This window comes from Glarea lozoyensis, assembly GCF_000409485.1.
Source record: "Glarea lozoyensis ATCC 20868 chromosome Unknown GLAREA11, whole genome shotgun sequence".
In the NCBI taxonomy this organism is placed as follows: Eukaryota; Fungi; Ascomycota; class Leotiomycetes; order Helotiales; family Helotiaceae; genus Glarea; species Glarea lozoyensis.
The window spans coordinates 1,292,115-1,310,480 of NW_007360985.1; the positions used below are offsets into that span (position 1 = coordinate 1,292,115).

Here is an 18,366-nt window from a genome sequence, read left to right on the forward strand (position 1 = left end):
CGGAATAATACTTATAGTCTGTAGATTCACGAACTGGATACGGTGCTGAGCGCAGGACCTACAACTCTTCGACTGGTGCATACGGCGGTGCTGCCTCAGGAGGTCAGTCGCATTATGTCATTTCATCATTGCTGCTCATGAAAACTAATTGTTTGCGCAGGCTACTCCGTCCGTGAGGAGCTTCCCCTCCCTAGCAAGCCACCGTATACTGTTCATTTGGGCAATCTATCATTTGATGCCACCGTCGGCGATGTCACTGATTTCTTCACCGGCTGCGAGTGCATCAATGTACGAATTATTGAGGACAAGATGGAAATGAAGCCAAAAGGATTTGGTTATGCAGAATTCCAAACCCTTGAAGGATTGAAGTCGGCTTTGACGCTCAACCAAACCCAATTCCAAGGGCGTAATATTAGAATCAGTGTTGCTGATCCACGTATGTTACCACCTTCACCTGCCTTTCTCAAGTCTAACCCATTTTTAGCCAAGGACCGTGATGGACCAACCAGAGAATTTAATGACTGGAGCAGAAAGGGTCCATTGCCAGACCTGCCATCCCGAGGAGGTGACCGACGAACATCCGATCGCGGCGGATTTGGAGGAGATTTTGGTGGTGAGCGAAGGGAGCGTGGAGCACCAGAGGGCGATGGGAAAATCCGAGACTTTGGAAATTGGGAACGAAAGGGCCCACTTTCGCCAGTCGCTCAGCCAGACCGCTCGGGTCCAAGAGAAGGAGGTCGCCCACGAACGAACGACGGCCCACGACAAGAAGGATTCCGAGACCGAAGAGCATCTCCAGCTCAGTGGGGTGAAGGTCGTCCACAAGGCTCACAAGATGGGTCAAGACCTCCACGACGCGAATTCCAGGAGCGAGCTGTTCCCGATCGTGCTCCAACTGCTGCTGAGCAAGATAGCCAGTGGCGTACAAAGATGCGTCCTGATGCACCAGCAAAGTCTCCAGTGCCATCGCGCGATGGAAGTGAGGCACCATCATCGCCCGCGGTTGCTCCAGCTACCCTCCCAGGTGGACGACCAAAACTAAATCTCGCAAAGCGAACAGTCTCGGAAGCCCCAGATCTTCCATCCCCATCATCCGTTTCTGGTGATGCGAAAGCCAGCCCCTTTGGTGCCGCCCGTCCAATCGATACAGCAGCAAAGGAGAAGGAGCTCGAAGAAAAGAGAGTCGCCGCGCTTGCTGCGAAGAAGGAAGCCGAAGAGAAGGCCAAGGCAGAGGCGAAGGAAGCTGCGGAAAAGGCAAAGGCTGAGGAGGCAGAGAAGGCAGAGAAAGCAGAGGCTGACCAGAAGGTTGAGATTCTCCAGAGAGAGGAGACTATTGAGACCGAGAACGCCAACGGAGAGATTGTTGACGACAAGGCTGTCAAGCCAAAAGAGATTGTCCGTGATGCAAAGCCTAAGCCAGTCGAGACTGGTGCTTGGAGAAGAGCATCAAATGGTCCACCAACACCGAGAGATGATACCCCTCGCGGTCCAAGAGGAGATGGAGGTCGTGGCCGAGGTGGAAGAGGTCGTGGAGAGGGACGTGGTGGAAGACACTACGAGGAGCGCGGCCCACGACGAGATATGAACGGAGGCAAGTCACCAGCATCTCCAGCTCAACCACCCGCTGGAGCATCCGAGACTCAATCCATGGAGGAAGACGGATGGAGCACCGTCTCAAAACCAAAGAAGAACAACCGTGGAGGCAATGCTGCCTCTCGCGCCATCGCATCATAATTGTGTATAAACTGTATGAAGTATTGCTACGCAGATAACAGTTGGCAATGTACTTGGACGAGATCATGATGCATTTACGCATGATCTAATTCGGGTAGAATATGGCGAGCTCAAAATATAGCGTTCGCATCAACCTTCATCGGCACGACTTTCCTTTTTGGCGTTGGATCTTCTACGATCGATAATGTCTCTAGATCTCTTCTGCCAGTCTAGGGTTTATATCTCGACCTTTATCGACTGTCACAAAAATCTCCGCTGTCATCATCCTCGAAATCAGGGCCTACGTTTTTTGCACTTTAGATTGCATTTGGGCGGCCATTGCACAGAAATATCAATTACCTTTTCATCTTAAGGTCTTTTCTTGTGTCTGTCTGTCTGTACACGGAGTAGGTCCCGTGGAATATCTTGTTAGGCGTGTTGTCTGCTCTGCTTTTTATGATATGCGTACTGGGTAGGGCTTTCTATCAAAAGTTTATATGCAAGACTTTCGTAGGGATTTTCTCTCGTGCAATGATTTGATGTGCTCTTATGACGTATGCTTGGTCTCTCTCGTCTCTTTTTTTTTGGTTCCCTTTTTTTGCTAGGACGTTGGGTGGTTGGCTTGGAGGGGCTTTTATCGCGTTCATTGAGTAGATTCGGGTTACATGTACTTCTATACACACGCAATTCAGATCGCATCTACAAAACCCTCGCCAATCCTCTTCCCTTCCTTTCTTTCCCACTTCTTTTCTCGCTCATCACCTCCCCTCCCCAGCCACATCCCTCACAAACCCACACAACGGCCAAAAACTGCCCCCAAACTCCATATCATGCCAGTAATTTACCGCCACACTCATCCCCTCCTCCCCACAGCTCTGACTGACCTTGTGATACCACAGCGCGGGCAGGTATAACATGTCCCCTGGATTAAGCGTTACACGCATGGGACGCGCTAGATCTTCATACCGCTCTCGTCCTGTGCCGGGGACGTCCGGGTCGTATAACGCGACTGGCACCTCCTGGTCCTCTTTCTGAAGCTCGAGGGCGCCGCTTGGGTTGCGAGTGTAGCTGGCTGCTTGTAAGAGGGTTTCGGCGACGCAGGGTTGAAAGAGGGGAGGGAGGAGAGTGAAGTGTTTGTGCCTGAGGATCTGGACGTAGATGTTTTGGTAGGGGTCTTTGTGGAGTGAGGTTACGGAGTAGGAGTTTCCGATCCAGAGGTTTGTTGCGTCGGGGAAGGAGGAGAGGGCTATGCGGATGAAGGGGAGGGAGGGGGGGATATCCTTGGAGAGGGGAGGGTATTCGGAAGGGAGGTTGTTGTTTTCTGGGGGTTGTTAGAGGGGGTTGGGAATGAGGAGGGTATGAGGTTATGAATGGGGGGAGATGAGGGGAGGTATAGGGGAATGGGGAGGAAGAGGGAGAGACGAACGAGTCTGCGCGTATCGGATTTCTTGACCTGGGAGGCGGCCGGTGTTTTCTTGGGTTATGATGTAGTCCAAAAACTCATCAAAAGGTTGGTCTTCTTCGTGGGGTTTGGTGAAGAGGATTTCATTGTTCTCGGTGCGGGTTGGGGCGTCTGCGTTGCTATTGAGTATTAGAAAAGCTGGTTTGGGTGGAATATTTTGTGATAGGTTTGATAACATGGATTGAAATGTGTGATATGAGGATGATATGAGATTAGAGGATAGATCTTCTAGGTGTGAAAAACTTAAACCGGTTTTGATCAAAGCTTTCTCTTCTTCTACCTGGAGGAATAGGTGGCTATTTGTCGTTTTCTGAGGCCCTAACATCGAACTTTGAGGAGCTGCAAAGTGATCCAATTATGTGTAGAGTGTATAGAGATAAAAAGCACTCACATACCCTTCAGGTGTCACAGCGACATTGACGCTCATTCCCGCCATGGCTTCTTTGAGGGTTGAAGCGTTCCATGTTTGGGTTGCTTTCCACTGGATGTGTTAGCCAATATACTTTGGATCTATTCAGAGATTAAGAAACAGGCTTCGAGCAGCAAAAAAGTATCTTAAGTGTTGAGAAGGATCATATAGAAAATCAATATTTCGAGAATAAAGGGAATTCAAATATAAAATCCACATCTCAAATAAAAAGGATCCAAAATCTTTATATCGTAGTACCACCACTCTATCTCACGACGCACAACATGCACATGAAATGAAAGCTGGAAACCTCAGCCACATGCACTTCTACCCCGAGATCGTACATGTACAAATATATATTGACAACCCACAACCTTACCCATACATTATCAACCCCCAAAATATAACACACACAATGAAATCCCATGACGCCTCACACACAAAACAACATAAAAGGGGAACCAAAATATGACTTGACTCACATCACCAGCCCCCCCACGCACAACAAACGGTCGATTCGCACTTACAAACCTCATAAACTCCAACGGCGAAGGCACCTCCTGAAGTTCCGTGATCTGACTACTGTTTAACTCGTTGTACGTCTCGAGCATCCGCCTGATTGGGTCTGCGGATGGTGCGGGGTCCATCGTAGCTTGTGTGCGTGAATCTTGGAAATGGTTGTTGATGAAGAGCGATTGATTCGTTGGATTAAATCCGAGGTCGTCGTGGTGGGTGCGATACGAGAGGGCTAGTTTAGGGTTATGCGTGCTGTCAGGTTTTACGAGATGATGATGAGGGTTTTGGTGGGTTTAAGGGAGACCCACTGAACTTTGAAAATGGGAGTTCTGACTTCACCCGAAATTCGATATTTTTTTGACTAAATTCATAACCTTTTCTAGAACGGTTAAGTTACAATAATACATCGATTTGGGGGCTATCCAACGTCGTACGCGGTACTTACAACCCGCTCCGACATAGACGTATTCGTGTCTTGCAGGTTACATCGCCATAACCTAAGCGAGGAATAAATATCAACAACGCTTTCTTTGTTTTGCCCTGCACACCCGTTTATTGGCTTGGTATATCACATCTCATGTATGATTTACGACAGGGCATTTGCGAGAATGCTCCGATATGTATGACCAGGGTGGTGCTCTCCCTGCGCCAAGTCGGTGTACACCTGTATTGTTACGGAGCTTGGTATGTACGACATTCTGTTTTCGTCGAGTGGGCTGGATATATCCAAGATTGTGGTAGCTGTGGTGCTACGCTGGTGTGCTGATGAGGGAGGGATGCAACGAGAAGGCCATGATGTGCCATGCGTGAAGACTCGAGGATCAGCCTTGTGACTTGATGGTTTCGTTAGGAAGATGTCTAGGAGATACCAAGTCCTTTAAACAGATTCATGTTGTAAACACTACGCATGCAAATAACGAGACAGATGGATTCTCGGCGCCACATCCGAGATCTTATCTGAAGAGAACCCGAGATAGCGTGGAGAATGATGCTCATATGACCAGCTGTGGATATCGGTCAGGAGTTTCCTCTCGGAAATGTTGCATAGGTAAACCTCTAGTACGCCGTATTCTTATAAATTTCCAGAAAGCTTTAGTCTGATGTTAAAATAGCATGAACTTGACAGATGACAAGCGAGTAAAGATCCACTTCAGTGGGGATCTTGCTAACGACAATCTCGAACATTTAGACCCGACAAGAATTCATCTCAAGTTCTTTTCCTTTGAAGTGGTACTACAAAGACAAGAAATACCCAGCTCACCACACTCACATGAAGATAATGCAATACATCTCACAGCTGCACAGTCAAGACTTTGGCTGACCTTTCCTGGGTCGACATCCACTCAATACGGCAGTGGATCTCGCTAAAGGCATCCACCCTTAAGTCCCCCCCTTGTTTCTTACCGCCACAGGTTTCCGTCTTCCAGATACGAGGATTTCCAACCCTGCACCTGCTCCTCTTTCTTGCTTCCCTGCTGTTTCTCCAAGAACATCTGCCATGAGGCTGAACCCTTGAACGATACAGAAAAATCGATAATAAGTACATGATGGCTCCCTCTCCCTTTTTTGGTTCTTTTTGCTATGCTTCCCAACTGCCAGTGCAGCTCGTCATTCGTTATTCATCTTCTCGGTATTTCTTAGATCCTTTTTAATTATGAAGATCCGGTCGATTTCTTCAGTAGCAGTTGCTGCGTTTTCAACGTTTAGTTATGCGGTGCCGACATGGCCGAATGCTATTGATGAGTTGGAGGATGTCATGTTCTTGAATACGGGCTACAAAAGTCGAGGATTCTCATCACATATAACGCCTTGTTCATTTTCAGAATTCGGACCGGGCCGTCAGACTGCGGCGGAATGGCTTCGAGTGGGATTCCACGATATGGCTACCACCAACGTCTTTTTCGAACCACACGGAGGTATAGACGGGTCACTTGCATTTGAGCTACAGAACGGAGAAAATGTTGGAACCGGGTTTGCGTCCTCGTTGACGATCTATTCGGGCCATTATAATAGTCGCTTATCAGTAGCTGACATGATTGCACTTGGGGTTCATGCATCTGTCCGAGGATGTGGTGGTCCTGTGGTACCGATGCGTGGAGGGAGGATCGACGCAACAGCTGCTGGACCAATTGGGGTTCCACAACCTCAGAACGGACAGGGGACTTTTGTAAATCAGTTTGCACGAATGGGATTTGGTATCGTGGATATGATACAGATGACAGCATGTGGCCATGCCATAGGAGGAGTTCACGCGGCGAATAATCCTCTAATCGTTGCGCCGGGAACGGCTCCAGATGATTATCAGCTCTTCGATACGACTCTTGAATTCGACAACAAGCTCGCTATTCAATATGTAAATGGCCCGATTTCAGATCCGTTGACTGTAGGGATTTCAGTCAGGAATACTAGGAATTCGGATTTTGCGGTTTTCACTGCGGATAAGAATGTTACTATCAAAACTCTTCAGAACGTGGGGACTTTCAATACCGTCTGTTCTAATATTCTTCAGAAGATGATCGAGACGGTCCCTCCGGAGTCGGTATTGTCGGATGTTATTGCACCGTACGAAGTCAAGCCTAGTGGAATACAACTCACTTTGTTAGCGGGTGGTAGTCAAATCAAGTTTTCGGGCGATATCAGAGTCAGGACCACCAGTAGAACAGTTTCCAGTGTTTCAATTACATACAAAGACAGAAATGGCGGGACTGGTGGTACGATCACTACGACTTTGGCTGGTACAGCAAATGGATTTGACGACAGCTTTGCAGTAAGTTCTAATTTCCACCCAAGGATATACCGCTAACAGACTTTAGTTCTACTCCTTCAACAAAACCTTCCCAGCAACATCATCAATATCATCTTTCACCGTCTCCGTCGCCGAGTCCGGAGGTCTTACAACCACATTCTCAAATAATGGTGCCGGCTTTCCAGTTCAAGATTCTGTCATCGTCCTCCTCCCACAAAGTTGTTCAACTAATCGAAATCTCCAAATCACCGCCGCGGTAAGTCCACTCCCATCTCATCCCAACTCATTAACTAAACCCCCATCCAGGTCCGCACTGGCACACCCGCACCAACCCTAACACTCACCCAAAAGATCCCAAGAGCAGGAGGAATTCCCGTCCCTGCTTTATCTACTTCTACTGCCACAATGACCAAGGGAGTCACGGTAGGTGAATATGAGATTTATAGTGGCACCATCGCTGTTTCTTCCCCGACCGGAGCGAAATTTGGAGTTTCAAGTGGCAGTTTTGCGGATGATTTTAAGGATGTTGAGTGGTTGGGAGGGACGTGTACGCCTTTTGAGGGGAGTTCGAGCAGTTCTTCGAGTATGAGTAGTACGGCGTCCTCGAGCACGTCGAGCACTCCAAGTAGTACAATTAGTAGCTTAAGTACTTTGAGTTCTTCGGCCAGTACTTCTTCCTCGAGTACTGTTTCAAGTTCGAGTACCACGAAGTCCTCCAGCACGTCAACTACCTCGAGTGCTACTACTCTATCGACGAGTACTCTGAGCACGAGTTCTACCACCTTGAGTACTAGCACTTCGAAATCCTCAGTCTCTACAACGAGCAGTTCGAGCACAAGCTCTAGTAGCTTGAGCTCAAGCACTTCCAAATCCTCTACTAGTACCACTAGCAGTTCAAGCACAAGTTCAATTGTCTCGAGCTCCAGCACTTCAAAATCCTCGACTTCGACTACTAGTACTGCGAGTACGAGCTCGAGTACACCAAGTTCTAGTACCAAAAAACCATCTACAACATCCGCTAGTACCTCAACCTCAAGTCCTAGTAGTTCGAGCTCGAGTACTTCAAGACCTTTGACCAGCACTACTGGTACTTCAAGCACAAGTCCTAGTTCTTTCAGCTCTTCAACTCTATCGACATCTACATTGACCTCGAGCACTTCAAAATCTTCAATTACTACTAGTAGTGCTCCAAGTTCCAGCACCTTGGGTACTAGTACTGCAAAACCCTCAACCTCGACGACAATTACAAACCCTAGCACGTCGAAACCCTCGACCACATCAACCTCCAGTTCCAGCACAACAACAGCCCCCTCAACACCAACCCACCCCTCAACTATCCCCCCATACACCTTCCAAGGCTGCTACACCGAACCCCCCAACACCCGCGCTCTATCCCAAAAAATCACTTTCGACTATCCAGCTATGACACTCGATAAATGCGCCGCCAGCTGCGCGGGGTATGTGTTTTGGGGTGTGGAATATGGTGGGGAATGTACGTTCTCCCCCTTCCCCTTTTTCCTTTAAAGTATTGGTGGAAGAAAAGGGACTAATGATAAACAGGTTACTGCGGCAACACCCTCTCACCAGGCTCAAACCCAGCTCCAGACTCCGACTGCAATTTCATCTGTCCAGGCGATAAATCACAGTACTGCGGTGCCGGCAACAGACTTTCATTATACCGCCTCACCAACCCACCTTCCCCTCCACCACCCCCCGCAAAACCAACTATCCCAGCTACATCGAACGGGTATAACTACACAGGCTGCCACACCGAACCCCCCAACATCCGGGCTCTGCCCGCCGCTTTGTACGCGAGTGACGAACTGACGGTGGATCTCTGCGTGAGCTATTGCAAAACCGCAGGATACACCATGGCAGGCGTAGAATACGCCCGCGAATGCTGGTGTGCGAACAGCTTAAGTGCGGGGAGTGAATTAGTCGGGGACGACGAGTGTGATATGCAGTGCGCTGGGGATGCGGGGGAGGGTTGTGGGGGTGGGAATCGGGTTGGTGTTTATGTGAGGAATTAGGTTTGTGTTTACAAAAATCTAGGTTGGGGTTATGAGGAGTTATGGGTTTTGTAAATAGGAAGCGGGCGTAATGTAATAGGCGTGATGAATGAGATGAATGCGGATTTGAGGTTTTGGGGTTTGGCTGTGAATGTGATGTATTCGACTCCACAAAGTATTAAATCCTAGGACAAACCACGCAGTCCGTCCATTTTTATATACCAAACTCTATGCAATACATCTACAACTCGCAAACATCCACTCCTCATGTGAAGAATGGCGACTTATGTGGGTCGTTGTAATGTAATTGGCGTTACGAGCAAAACGCAGATTGTGGACTCGTTTTGATTTCAAGAAGTCATATTTGTTTTCGACTCCACATATTATAAATTCCTACACAAGCCATGCCGTTTTTGTATTCCAAACTCCATGCTATGCAACAAACCACTTTCTTCACTATCCTCCTCCCATTCACAAACTTACTCCTCTCCACCACTCCTCTCCCTAACCCACTCCTCCGCCTTAGCCTTGACCCTCTCCTGACTCTTCGCATCGCCATTCCCCTCCTCCCACTCACTCCACCTTCTAAACCAAGCCTTCGCTCCCTTCGGTTTAATCCCCTTCGTCCTCGTCACCCGCTCAAAGACACCACGAATGATATCCTTATCACCCTGTTGGATCTCCAGATCCAGCAGCTGATTCCAGATATCGAGGCGTTTCGGGAAGGTAGACAGTAAACCCTCGAACATGGTACGTCCGCGTTCCGCGGAGCCGGCTTCGGAGTGGAATTCCAGGGCGGCGAACTTGAGGGTTAGAGCGAGATGGGTATGTGGTGGGAGTGACTGGGTGGCTCGTGGGAGGAGAGCGCGTGCGCGGTCGGGAGATGAGAGACTAGTCATTAGGAAGTGTGCGTAGTTGTACCAGACGTTTGGCGATTGGGAGAATTTCTTGATGATGATTTGGAAGAGGTCGTCAGCTTTCTATATGGTTGTTAGTATTGAACAGATTTGGAGCGACGTCATTGAACTTACATCAAGCTTGCCAGATTGGATGTGGATGCTGGCTAGTCTTTCGTGAATTTCTTGTGGATCGTTGTATTGGCAGGCTCGCTTGAATACTTCGTCAACCGACTCATCGCTACCGTATGCGCTTTCCAAGTTGATCAAAGCGATCCAAACATTCATCTTCTCTGTCTCTTCCCGGATATTGATTGACTTGATTGCACGCTCAGCCACTTCTCTGGCTTTGCTGAGCTCGCTGAGTTGCATTTGAAATGCCATATACTGGATCCACAACTGAGAAGAATCAGGCTGGCCAAGAAGAAGTCTTTCGAAATCTGCCACGGATTGTGGCCCATTTGCATCTAGATCGCCAGTTCGATCGATTTTGATTTCGGACTTCTTCTTCTTTTTCTTCTTGGGCTTCTCGTCTGCACCGTCATTATCGGAGTCCTCGTCGGATTGCTCCTGGACACGATCCAAAACCTTGGCATCCCAGTCAAACCCACCGGCATTGAGTGCGGGAATGTCAGTGGCATCTTGCATGTCGACATCCGAATCCGCATCAGAGTCAGAGTCTGCATCCACTTCCTCGGCCATGCTTTCAACATCGTCAAGATCAATACCGCCATCACCGTCCTCAGATTCGTCATCGTCGTCATCCTGATCCATTTCATCAAGTCGAGCCCCCTGCTCGCTGCCAGCACCATCTTCATCACTTTCATCATCTGAATCCGCCGCATCGTCGTCAAAGTATTTTGCTTTGAGCCCAAGACTTATGCGTTTTTTCTCCGAGTCAATCTTAATGACCTTGGCCTTGACTGCATCGCCTTCTTCATAAAGCTTCTTCACATCATGGACACGCTTATCGGCCATTTCACTCTGGTGACAGAGGCCGCTGACATTCATAGAATTGTCAAGAACGATAAACACGCCAAAGTCCTCGACCTTACGAATTTTGCCAGTGACAATCTGACCGACAGACAAATCAGCGAAGGTTATTGGCGCGACATAGTTCTTGTCCAAAACAGAGGATTTCAGACTCATTTGTATCTGATTTAAATTGGCGTCGACTTGCGTGATCTTGCCCTTTACCAGTTGATCGACCTCAAACTCCGACTGCCAGTCTTTAATGTATGAATCTGAAAGATCTGATACTCGCACAAATGCTGTAAGATTCCCTCCAATATTTACAAACAGACCCATCTTGGCGACACTTTTCACGAAGCCCCGGACAACATCGTTCGCCTTCAATTGGGAGATAGAGGTAAACTCTGGGTCTTCAACGGGAAGTGAAGAATCCAACACTCGAGAGGGTCGTGTTGAAAGTCGGAATCTCTTGTTTGGCAAATCAACAGAGACAACACATACACGAACAATATCATTTTTCGTATATTTGGTGGGGTCAGCTTGAGAAAAGTCGTCGGCGAGATCGGGAAGATGAACAGGCCCAGCCAATCCGTCAGCGAGTTCGACGAGTATTTGTCTTTCGGTCGACCTCGTAACCTTGCCAGGAAGAACCATTCCTTCGCTTAATGTTTGGAGAGTGAGTTTCTCTGCGGGTTGAGAGCGAGCAGACAAGTCCAATCGATTATTGGAAGCATCAACGTTGGTCACACGGGCTCTGATGGCAGACCCGACGGGGAAATTTGACTCGACATCCTTTAAACGCGATACATCGTCCGACATTTCCATCAGGCTAATCCGTCCTCGGACATTGGGTGATAAATTTACCCAAGCACAATTGTCGGTAATGTTGTTGATAAATGCGATCCATGCAGACCCTTTCTTGACCTTGTCTAGAGTCAGAGGCTCCTGTGTGGTTTCGACTTGATCACTAGGCTTCGCTGATAACTCAAACACAACAGACTTGCCGACCCTGTGGCTGATCGGAAGGAACCTGTGATTCCGAGCATCATGCATTCCCAAGACACGAACATCTAGTATCTGCTTGGCAGAGAACTTCTTGAGTGGCTTCTTCCTATCCTTGATCTCTTCCCAGCTGTCAAAGACTTGAGAAACATCAATGCGACCTTGGACGTTATCAGCTAGCTGAACATTTATTTGCGTGTCTTTGACGGAAACGACTCTCGCTTTGGTAAGTCTTCCAATGTCAAAATTTTGCATTGATGTGATGCTTTCATCGACTGGATTTACAACATCCCCAGTTAACGCTTCGCCTGCAACAGGTTGTTGAGAAGCTTTGCTGTCTTCACTCATATCCGTCATGGATAGCACAAACGTTCCTTGCTCTCGATCTACTGATATAACCTTGACTTGAGCTGCTTGAAATTTTTTCAAACCAAAGTCGTCAAGTGAGGCCATATCCTTGGGCAACTTGCTCTTGGGTAACAAACCCGTAAGGCCACCTCCAAATTGTATGAAAGCAGCCGTAGGGGTAATGTTCTTCACAAATCCATGAACAATTTTATCCACTTTAACATCCTCGATGCTTCTCAGAAGCGTGCGATCTTTCGACGCTTTAATCAGGCTTGGTTTGTTAGTCAAAAGTACTAAACGCTTCGATTCAAGTTTTTCCAAAACGGCAAGATCTGTCAACTTCTGCCCAACTCGTATCTTCTTAAATGCCGATGCATTCTTTGACGAGGAGCCATCTGTAAGATGCGAAAGCGAAAGGGTCGCGCGTAAGCTTTGCCCTTCGATTTCTAGAGAGATATCGTCACTCGACTTCTCGGTGACAAGCGCAGATACTATCTCGCCCACCTTCAGATTCTTCAATGCAGTCTGTTGAGCGAGCCCAAACGTGGTCGGGTCTTTGCAGGATACCGTCATTTTTTGCGTTTCTGGATCAACTTTCGTAACGTGTACGTTAACGACTTGTCCTATGCGGAAATGCTGTGTGGGGTCTTGAATATAAGCTTCGCTCATTTCAGCAACGGGCAAAAAGCCGCGAATGGAGCCATAAAATTGGACCACAGCTCCTGCTTGCAGAACATTAATGATGGTCCCAGGGCTTTGCATCCCCACCTCAATATCCTCGTAGCTGACAAAGGGCGCTGCTTCGGAGTTGACAAGACTCTTTTTGAGAGTCAGTCGAACCTGTCGTTTGCTAGGGTCAGTAGATAAAACACGGCATGTGACTGCCATGCCTTCCTTGAACTTTTTCTCAGGATGAAGTAATTTAACATCAGCCATATGCGCTTCCGGGACGAGTCCAGATATTCCTTCGGCCAAATTGACGAGTACTCCCCCAACACCTTTTGCGTTGACGACTATCTTTTCAATAGTGCCCTTGACTGTTTCTCCAATCTTCAAGTCTTCAATATTCAAGAACGGTTGCTCGAGGATACTCGCTTCAAGGGATAGGAGAAATGTCCCGTCAATTGAATTGTACCCAATCACCCTGCCTCGGTGAGTCGATCCTAGTTTGTATGCCCCGGAAACCTCAGATAGTGTCTCGATCTTTCCATCTTTGACCCTAGAGATATGAACGAATCCAGAAAGGCCTTTCACGCCTACATCGACGAACAACCCGTGTCCTGCTTCGACTTTCCGAACAACGACTTCCTCTAGTATGGCGGACAATGGCAAGACGTCTAATGGTTGTTTCTTCTCTCCGTTAACAACAGCCTGTTGTAAAGACATTCCAATTACGTGGTCCAGCAACGAAACGCCCAATTTCGGAGGATCTGCAGTGGGAAAATTGCAAATAACTCTACCCTTGATTTTAGATCCCAGTTTGTATTTCTTTTCCAGATCCTTCCCGGGCAAAGCCGCGCCTGAATGAATTAAGTCGATTGTTACATCAACCATGCCCATCACCTTTCCAATAACGCCCCGAGCAGTAACATCCGTAACTAGTATTTCCACGGCTGTTCCCGGCATAAAAGCATCAATAGTCGGCGCCTCGCTCAGATAACTAAGTTTCTTCGTGTTGGCGATTTTTTGGGTGTCCGCTGATAATTTGACAATCTTCCCGTTCGAACTCAAACCAGTGACCATAGACAGGTATACAGCACCCTCTTGGACTTTCGAAAGTTCAGTTCCCTTTCCGATTTCTTTTGAAGACATGAAGCCTTTAACAGTTGTGTCTTCCAAGCCAAGGTCCATAACAAGACCATGATCCTCTACACTCGAGACTGCAGCCATTACCATATTGTTTGGAATAACGTTTTGCGCCGAAAGTGAATTATTGGATTGTTGTGGTCTGATCGAAAGCTCTATACGCCTCTTCGACTTTGTAGCTGTTGACGTTGTAGTCTCGTCGCTAGTAGAAACAACATAAGCCCGAAGATATTGTCCAATTGAAAACATAGTCGAGAGATCTACATCTTCGGGGGTTTCTTGGTCATTGTCCTGCTCCTCTGCCGCTGCGATCTCTTCAATCCTCTGGGTAATTTTGTCTGATATGGATGTGATTGGTACATAGCCCGTCAAGTTATTGGGTAGGGAAAGAGCAATGTCATGATCGTTGATCTGTGATATCTGACCAAGCACAACGGAACCTGGAACGAGACGCTGCAATCAATTAATACAAGGATCTAAAGAACCTGAGTGTGCTAGTACCTTATAACTGAGCCCTTCAATCTTCACTGCCTGTTCGTCTGCTTCTGCTGGCGCTGTATCTTTCTTGGCCTTTCCACGCGATTTTGGTTTTTTAGCGGCAACATTTCCCTCCTCGCCATCTATCTCCATTCGAGACGACTTTGCGCCCTGCTGCTCGAACAAAACATCCTGCGTGGCTTCGATTTGAATTTGCTTGTGTTCTAAGGGCGTCAAGACACTTGCGCCTCCTCTAGGAAATGCAACTTCCTCCTCTCTTACTTTCGACAGCTTCGTTGCTGCTCCGCTGGGTTTTGTACGTTCCTCTTCTGCGCGAGGCCTTTTCGATGGTCGTCCATCTTTGTCCTCTGGCTTTCGTGACCGCGCGAAAGAGTCATTGGTTGGGCCAGTCTTGCGCTTCTTTTCAATAGGCGCCATATTGAGAAGAATCTTGCGCAGAAACCGGCAATTCGAAATGCGATGGTATAATCCTCGAGCAAACAGCGGCTCACAGCATTATTTGCTCGAAACTTTTTTATCGCTTCCGAAGTATACCCGGCGTACAATCTAAAAAGTGGGACTGGGTAACCATACCTCGATGCAAGGCTGCTAGAGATACCATCCACAGGCACCCAACATAAAATGCTTTGAGACAATACTTGAGGAAACAATACTCGACGAGCAAGAAAAACGTCCTTCTTGATGCGTTCTTTATTCAGTTTCTTATTCTCACGTTAAAATCACTAGCTGCAACCTATTTAGAATTCAACAAGGCCCTGAATCGCAGCCTTATTTGCCGCTCGGACCCACACGTCATTGTAGCTTTCCGCGGGGCGTACCTTGATAACAACAACATCCTCATTATTATTCGTGACCGTCCTCCTCAACACCTTTAACTTCTGAGCATAAACTCGGCACACAGGGTTGAAGGGCTCAGATACAACTACACACTGCAGCAGGTCATACATAAATGGGACCGCTACGAAAACGATCAAAGCCCAACCCCGCCAAAACCTCTACATTGGGAGCGGCAATAACAGACGATCAACCAAGTACAATACCGAGTAAGGTCGATTCAGAACCTCCTAAGACAGAGGAAGAACAACGCAATCCTGGGAGCACTTCTGGCAATGCAGAGGAAAATGCCGGCAGCAAAGTTGACCCATCCCCTGCCGTGAAGAAGTTACAATCTAACTCAACCAAAGAAGTAAACACTTTTTGATCTGGCTTCATTTTACCTGTCAACTGACTGACTATCAGATAAAACATAAGAGTAGCTGGTATGGTACATGGCCCCGCAAATCTACGGCCTCGACCCAGTTAGCTAGGGAAACTATTCTGGCAGATAAACCTAAAAATGATAAGCCCAAAAGTACCACGCCGGCGGCAGATCTGAGTCGATTCGAGACCAAAAAGCCCTCCACGCCAAACATCGACCGTCCGCCAGCTATGCGCATTGGGAAGAGCAGAGAAACGCTGGAATTAAATATGGGTGAAAGACTGGGCGAGACTAAGAAATCAGAAAAGGAGGATAAAATCAGTAAAGATTCGAAAAAGCCCCAAGAGTCCAAAGATGCTGCAGAAAGCGTCCCGCTACCGACCCCAAGTAATGACGAGTCCGTGCCAACGAACATCACTATGAATCAAGAAGTTCCGCCGACCAAGGAATCAGATCCTGCTCTAAGGCCGACAACCGCCTCTGGCTGGTTTGGTGGATGGCTTGGTGGGCCGCAGCCGAAGATACAAGAAGTGGAACCTGTCGTGGAACCCTTGAAACCAGTTGAGCAACCAAAAGAACCTACCTTGGAAGTTGCGGCCGAAAATGCACCGGATTCAAATGCTGTTAGTGCACAGTCAGATCCGGCAGCAGCATCATCCTCCTCCTGGTTTGGTTTATGGTCGGCAAGTGCTCCTGCGCAGAACTCTGTGGCTGAAAGTTCTGCCAAAGTAGAACCGGACGGAGACACTATTATGGAGGATGTTGGAGATGTAAAACCCGCTACGAAGCCTGTAGCGCAGCCAGCACCGTCCGGCAGTTGGGTGTTTTGGTCTAGTGAAACTACGAAGAAGTCAATAGTAGATCCTGGAGCATCGGAGGAGGCTGGGCAAATATCCGTTGCTGGGGAATCATCTGAAAGTCAGCCGAAACCTTTCAACCTCGTGGAACCACAGCAGGCTGTGAAAGCGAGTTCGATCAAAAGGAGCAGGCCTCAATCTGTTGAAATTGGTGAACGAGTCAAACAGTCAGTCCAGCCATCAAGTGGTGCGAGCACGCCCAACTCAGCAACAATCAAGACTCAGCCAGCCAACTTGTTTATCCCTTCATTGAGAGACACGTACCGTATGGCAGAAAGCCCAACCTTCCTGCAACAACTTGCTCGCCTTCTTTCCTTGTCTCAACAATCACCGCCTAAGCACTTGTATATCGCTAAGCAACCCCCGAGGATCAAACATGCGATAGCCATCGGGTTAGTGCTACCGTCAAGGTGTTTTGAAATGATATGTCCGTACTAACAGGTGATCTATAGTGTCCATGGTCTGTTTCCTGCCACCTATTTACGAAAACTGGTTGGTCAACCTACCGGAACTTCTTTAAGATTCGCAAATCATGCTGCGGATTCTGTACGGCGATGGGCAGACGCGAACGGATCAAGTGATGTCGAAATCAACAAGGTGGTCTTAGAAGCCGAAGGTAAAATCATCGAACGAGTGGAAAAGTTATGGCCGATACTACTTAATAATATCGACAAACTTCGAAAAGCTGATTTCATCATGGTTGGCTGTCATTCGCAGGGAGTGCCTGTGGCGATAATGCTGATTGCCAAATTAATTGAATTTGGGGTTATTTCGACAAGCCGCATCGGATTTTGTGCTATGGGTAAGTCAATTCTAGTCTCGATAGCTCGCAAACCTCCTGCGATGGATTTTTTGGAGTATTCATACATGCAACTAACTTGCTTTTAGCTGGAGTGTCTCTAGGACCATTTCCTAACTACAAATCAAGCTTTATCTCCGGTGCTGCCGGAGAGCTATTTGAGTTTGCTGATTCCGAAAGCCCTATCTCCAAACGTCTCGATGACTCGCTTCGTAAGATAGTGAAGTATGGAGCGAAAATCACTTTTGTTGCTTCAATCGATGACCAACTAGTTTCTATGGAGGTGGGTTTGCTGTTCATTATTCGAAATCGATCGATCGCTAATTTTATTTCAGTCTGCTATCTTTTCTGTGGCTAGCCATCCGCACATCTATAGAGCTGTATTCGTTGATGGACGCATCCATGCGCCTGATTTGTGAGTTTAATCACGTACACCTTTCTACAGCGCGCGAACTAACCAGTTGCTTAGCATATCTCATCTCGTGGGATTCGCCATGAAACTACGCAATCTTGGAGTCTCGGACCACGGCCTGATCCGCGAACTATCAGTTCCACTAGCGGGGAGTCTTTATTCTGGCGAGGGACATTCTAGATTATATGACGAGACGAAGCTTTACGAGTAAGCCAAGTCATCCATCTTAAATTCTTCCCTGCTAATTATTTCAGTTGCGCAATAAGTCACGCACTGGAAACGACAGATGCGTCCGACATCCCGCTGGAATTGAAGAAATATGAAGTCCCAAGTACAGCGAATCCATATGTCTTACCTTGGATTATGCGTGGTTTATTAGAGGAGGAATTCGTCAAGAACGAACTAAATTCGGAAACTCATGAGTTGCTTAAGCAGTTTGATGATTGGTTAGTACCCATGCAATCATCTATGTAAAAGTCATAAGCTAAAAGATAATTCTAGGAAACCATCAACGAAGGTACTGAAGGATGTCAAATATCGATTAGAGGCTGTGAGATCGAAATTATGAGATTTGGAGACGGGATAAACGAGAACAAGTGATTGTCCCAGGAGTTTGGGGTGTGGGACTATCTATATAGGTAGAGCAATTACTTGCTAGGCGTTGAGATAGATGCATAAATGAGTCTAATTGTATTGAAGGATACCCAAAGTTTGATGTTTTCC

General features: G+C 47.5%; 5 protein-coding genes across 5 annotated transcripts in view; 3 read left to right on the forward strand and 2 right to left on the reverse strand.

Moving 5' to 3' along the window:
* Positions 1 to 1,734, forward strand: part of GLAREA_11307 (RNA-binding, RBD) — a gene marked incomplete at both ends in the record, with an annotated part of 3,432 nt that extends 1,698 nt beyond the window's left edge. Inside the window, 3 exons of the mRNA XM_008079495.1 lie at positions 25 to 102; positions 161 to 436; positions 485 to 1,734. Coding sequence (XP_008077686.1) covers positions 25 to 102; positions 161 to 436; positions 485 to 1,734 — 1,604 coding nt within the window. The remainder of the gene's footprint in view (positions 1 to 24; positions 103 to 160; positions 437 to 484) is intronic.
* A 737-nt stretch (positions 1,735 to 2,471) lies between these two features.
* GLAREA_11308 (Clavaminate synthase-like protein) lies at positions 2,472 to 4,231 on the reverse strand (the record flags this gene model as incomplete). The annotated part of the gene is made up of 4 exons (XM_008079496.1): positions 2,472 to 3,034; positions 3,140 to 3,294; positions 3,571 to 3,656; positions 4,112 to 4,231. The coding sequence occupies 4 exons, from the start codon at positions 4,229 to 4,231 to the stop codon at positions 2,472 to 2,474; spliced, it is 924 nt and encodes a 307-aa protein (XP_008077687.1).
* Positions 4,232 to 5,754: 1,523 nt separating this feature from the next.
* GLAREA_11309 (Heme-dependent peroxidase) lies at positions 5,755 to 8,876 on the forward strand (the record flags this gene model as incomplete). The annotated part of the gene is made up of 4 exons (XM_008079497.1): positions 5,755 to 6,867; positions 6,914 to 7,102; positions 7,153 to 8,338; positions 8,407 to 8,876. The coding sequence occupies 4 exons, from the start codon at positions 5,755 to 5,757 to the stop codon at positions 8,874 to 8,876; spliced, it is 2,958 nt and encodes a 985-aa protein (XP_008077688.1).
* A 458-nt stretch (positions 8,877 to 9,334) lies between these two features.
* GLAREA_11310 (Nucleic acid-binding protein) lies at positions 9,335 to 14,794 on the reverse strand (the record flags this gene model as incomplete). The annotated part of the gene is made up of 3 exons (XM_008079498.1): positions 9,335 to 9,835; positions 9,887 to 14,332; positions 14,381 to 14,794. 3 exons carry the CDS (start codon positions 14,792 to 14,794, stop codon positions 9,335 to 9,337), a joined length of 5,361 nt encoding a protein of 1,786 aa, XP_008077689.1.
* A 532-nt stretch (positions 14,795 to 15,326) lies between these two features.
* Positions 15,327 to 18,211, forward strand: GLAREA_11311 (uncharacterized protein; the record flags this gene model as incomplete). Its single annotated transcript, XM_008079499.1, has 8 exons — positions 15,327 to 15,563; positions 15,617 to 16,824; positions 16,885 to 17,234; positions 17,321 to 17,514; positions 17,567 to 17,646; positions 17,701 to 17,850; positions 17,898 to 18,089; positions 18,145 to 18,211. 8 exons carry the CDS (start codon positions 15,327 to 15,329, stop codon positions 18,209 to 18,211), a joined length of 2,478 nt encoding a protein of 825 aa, XP_008077690.1.
* Positions 18,212 to 18,366: the final 155 nt, after the last annotated feature.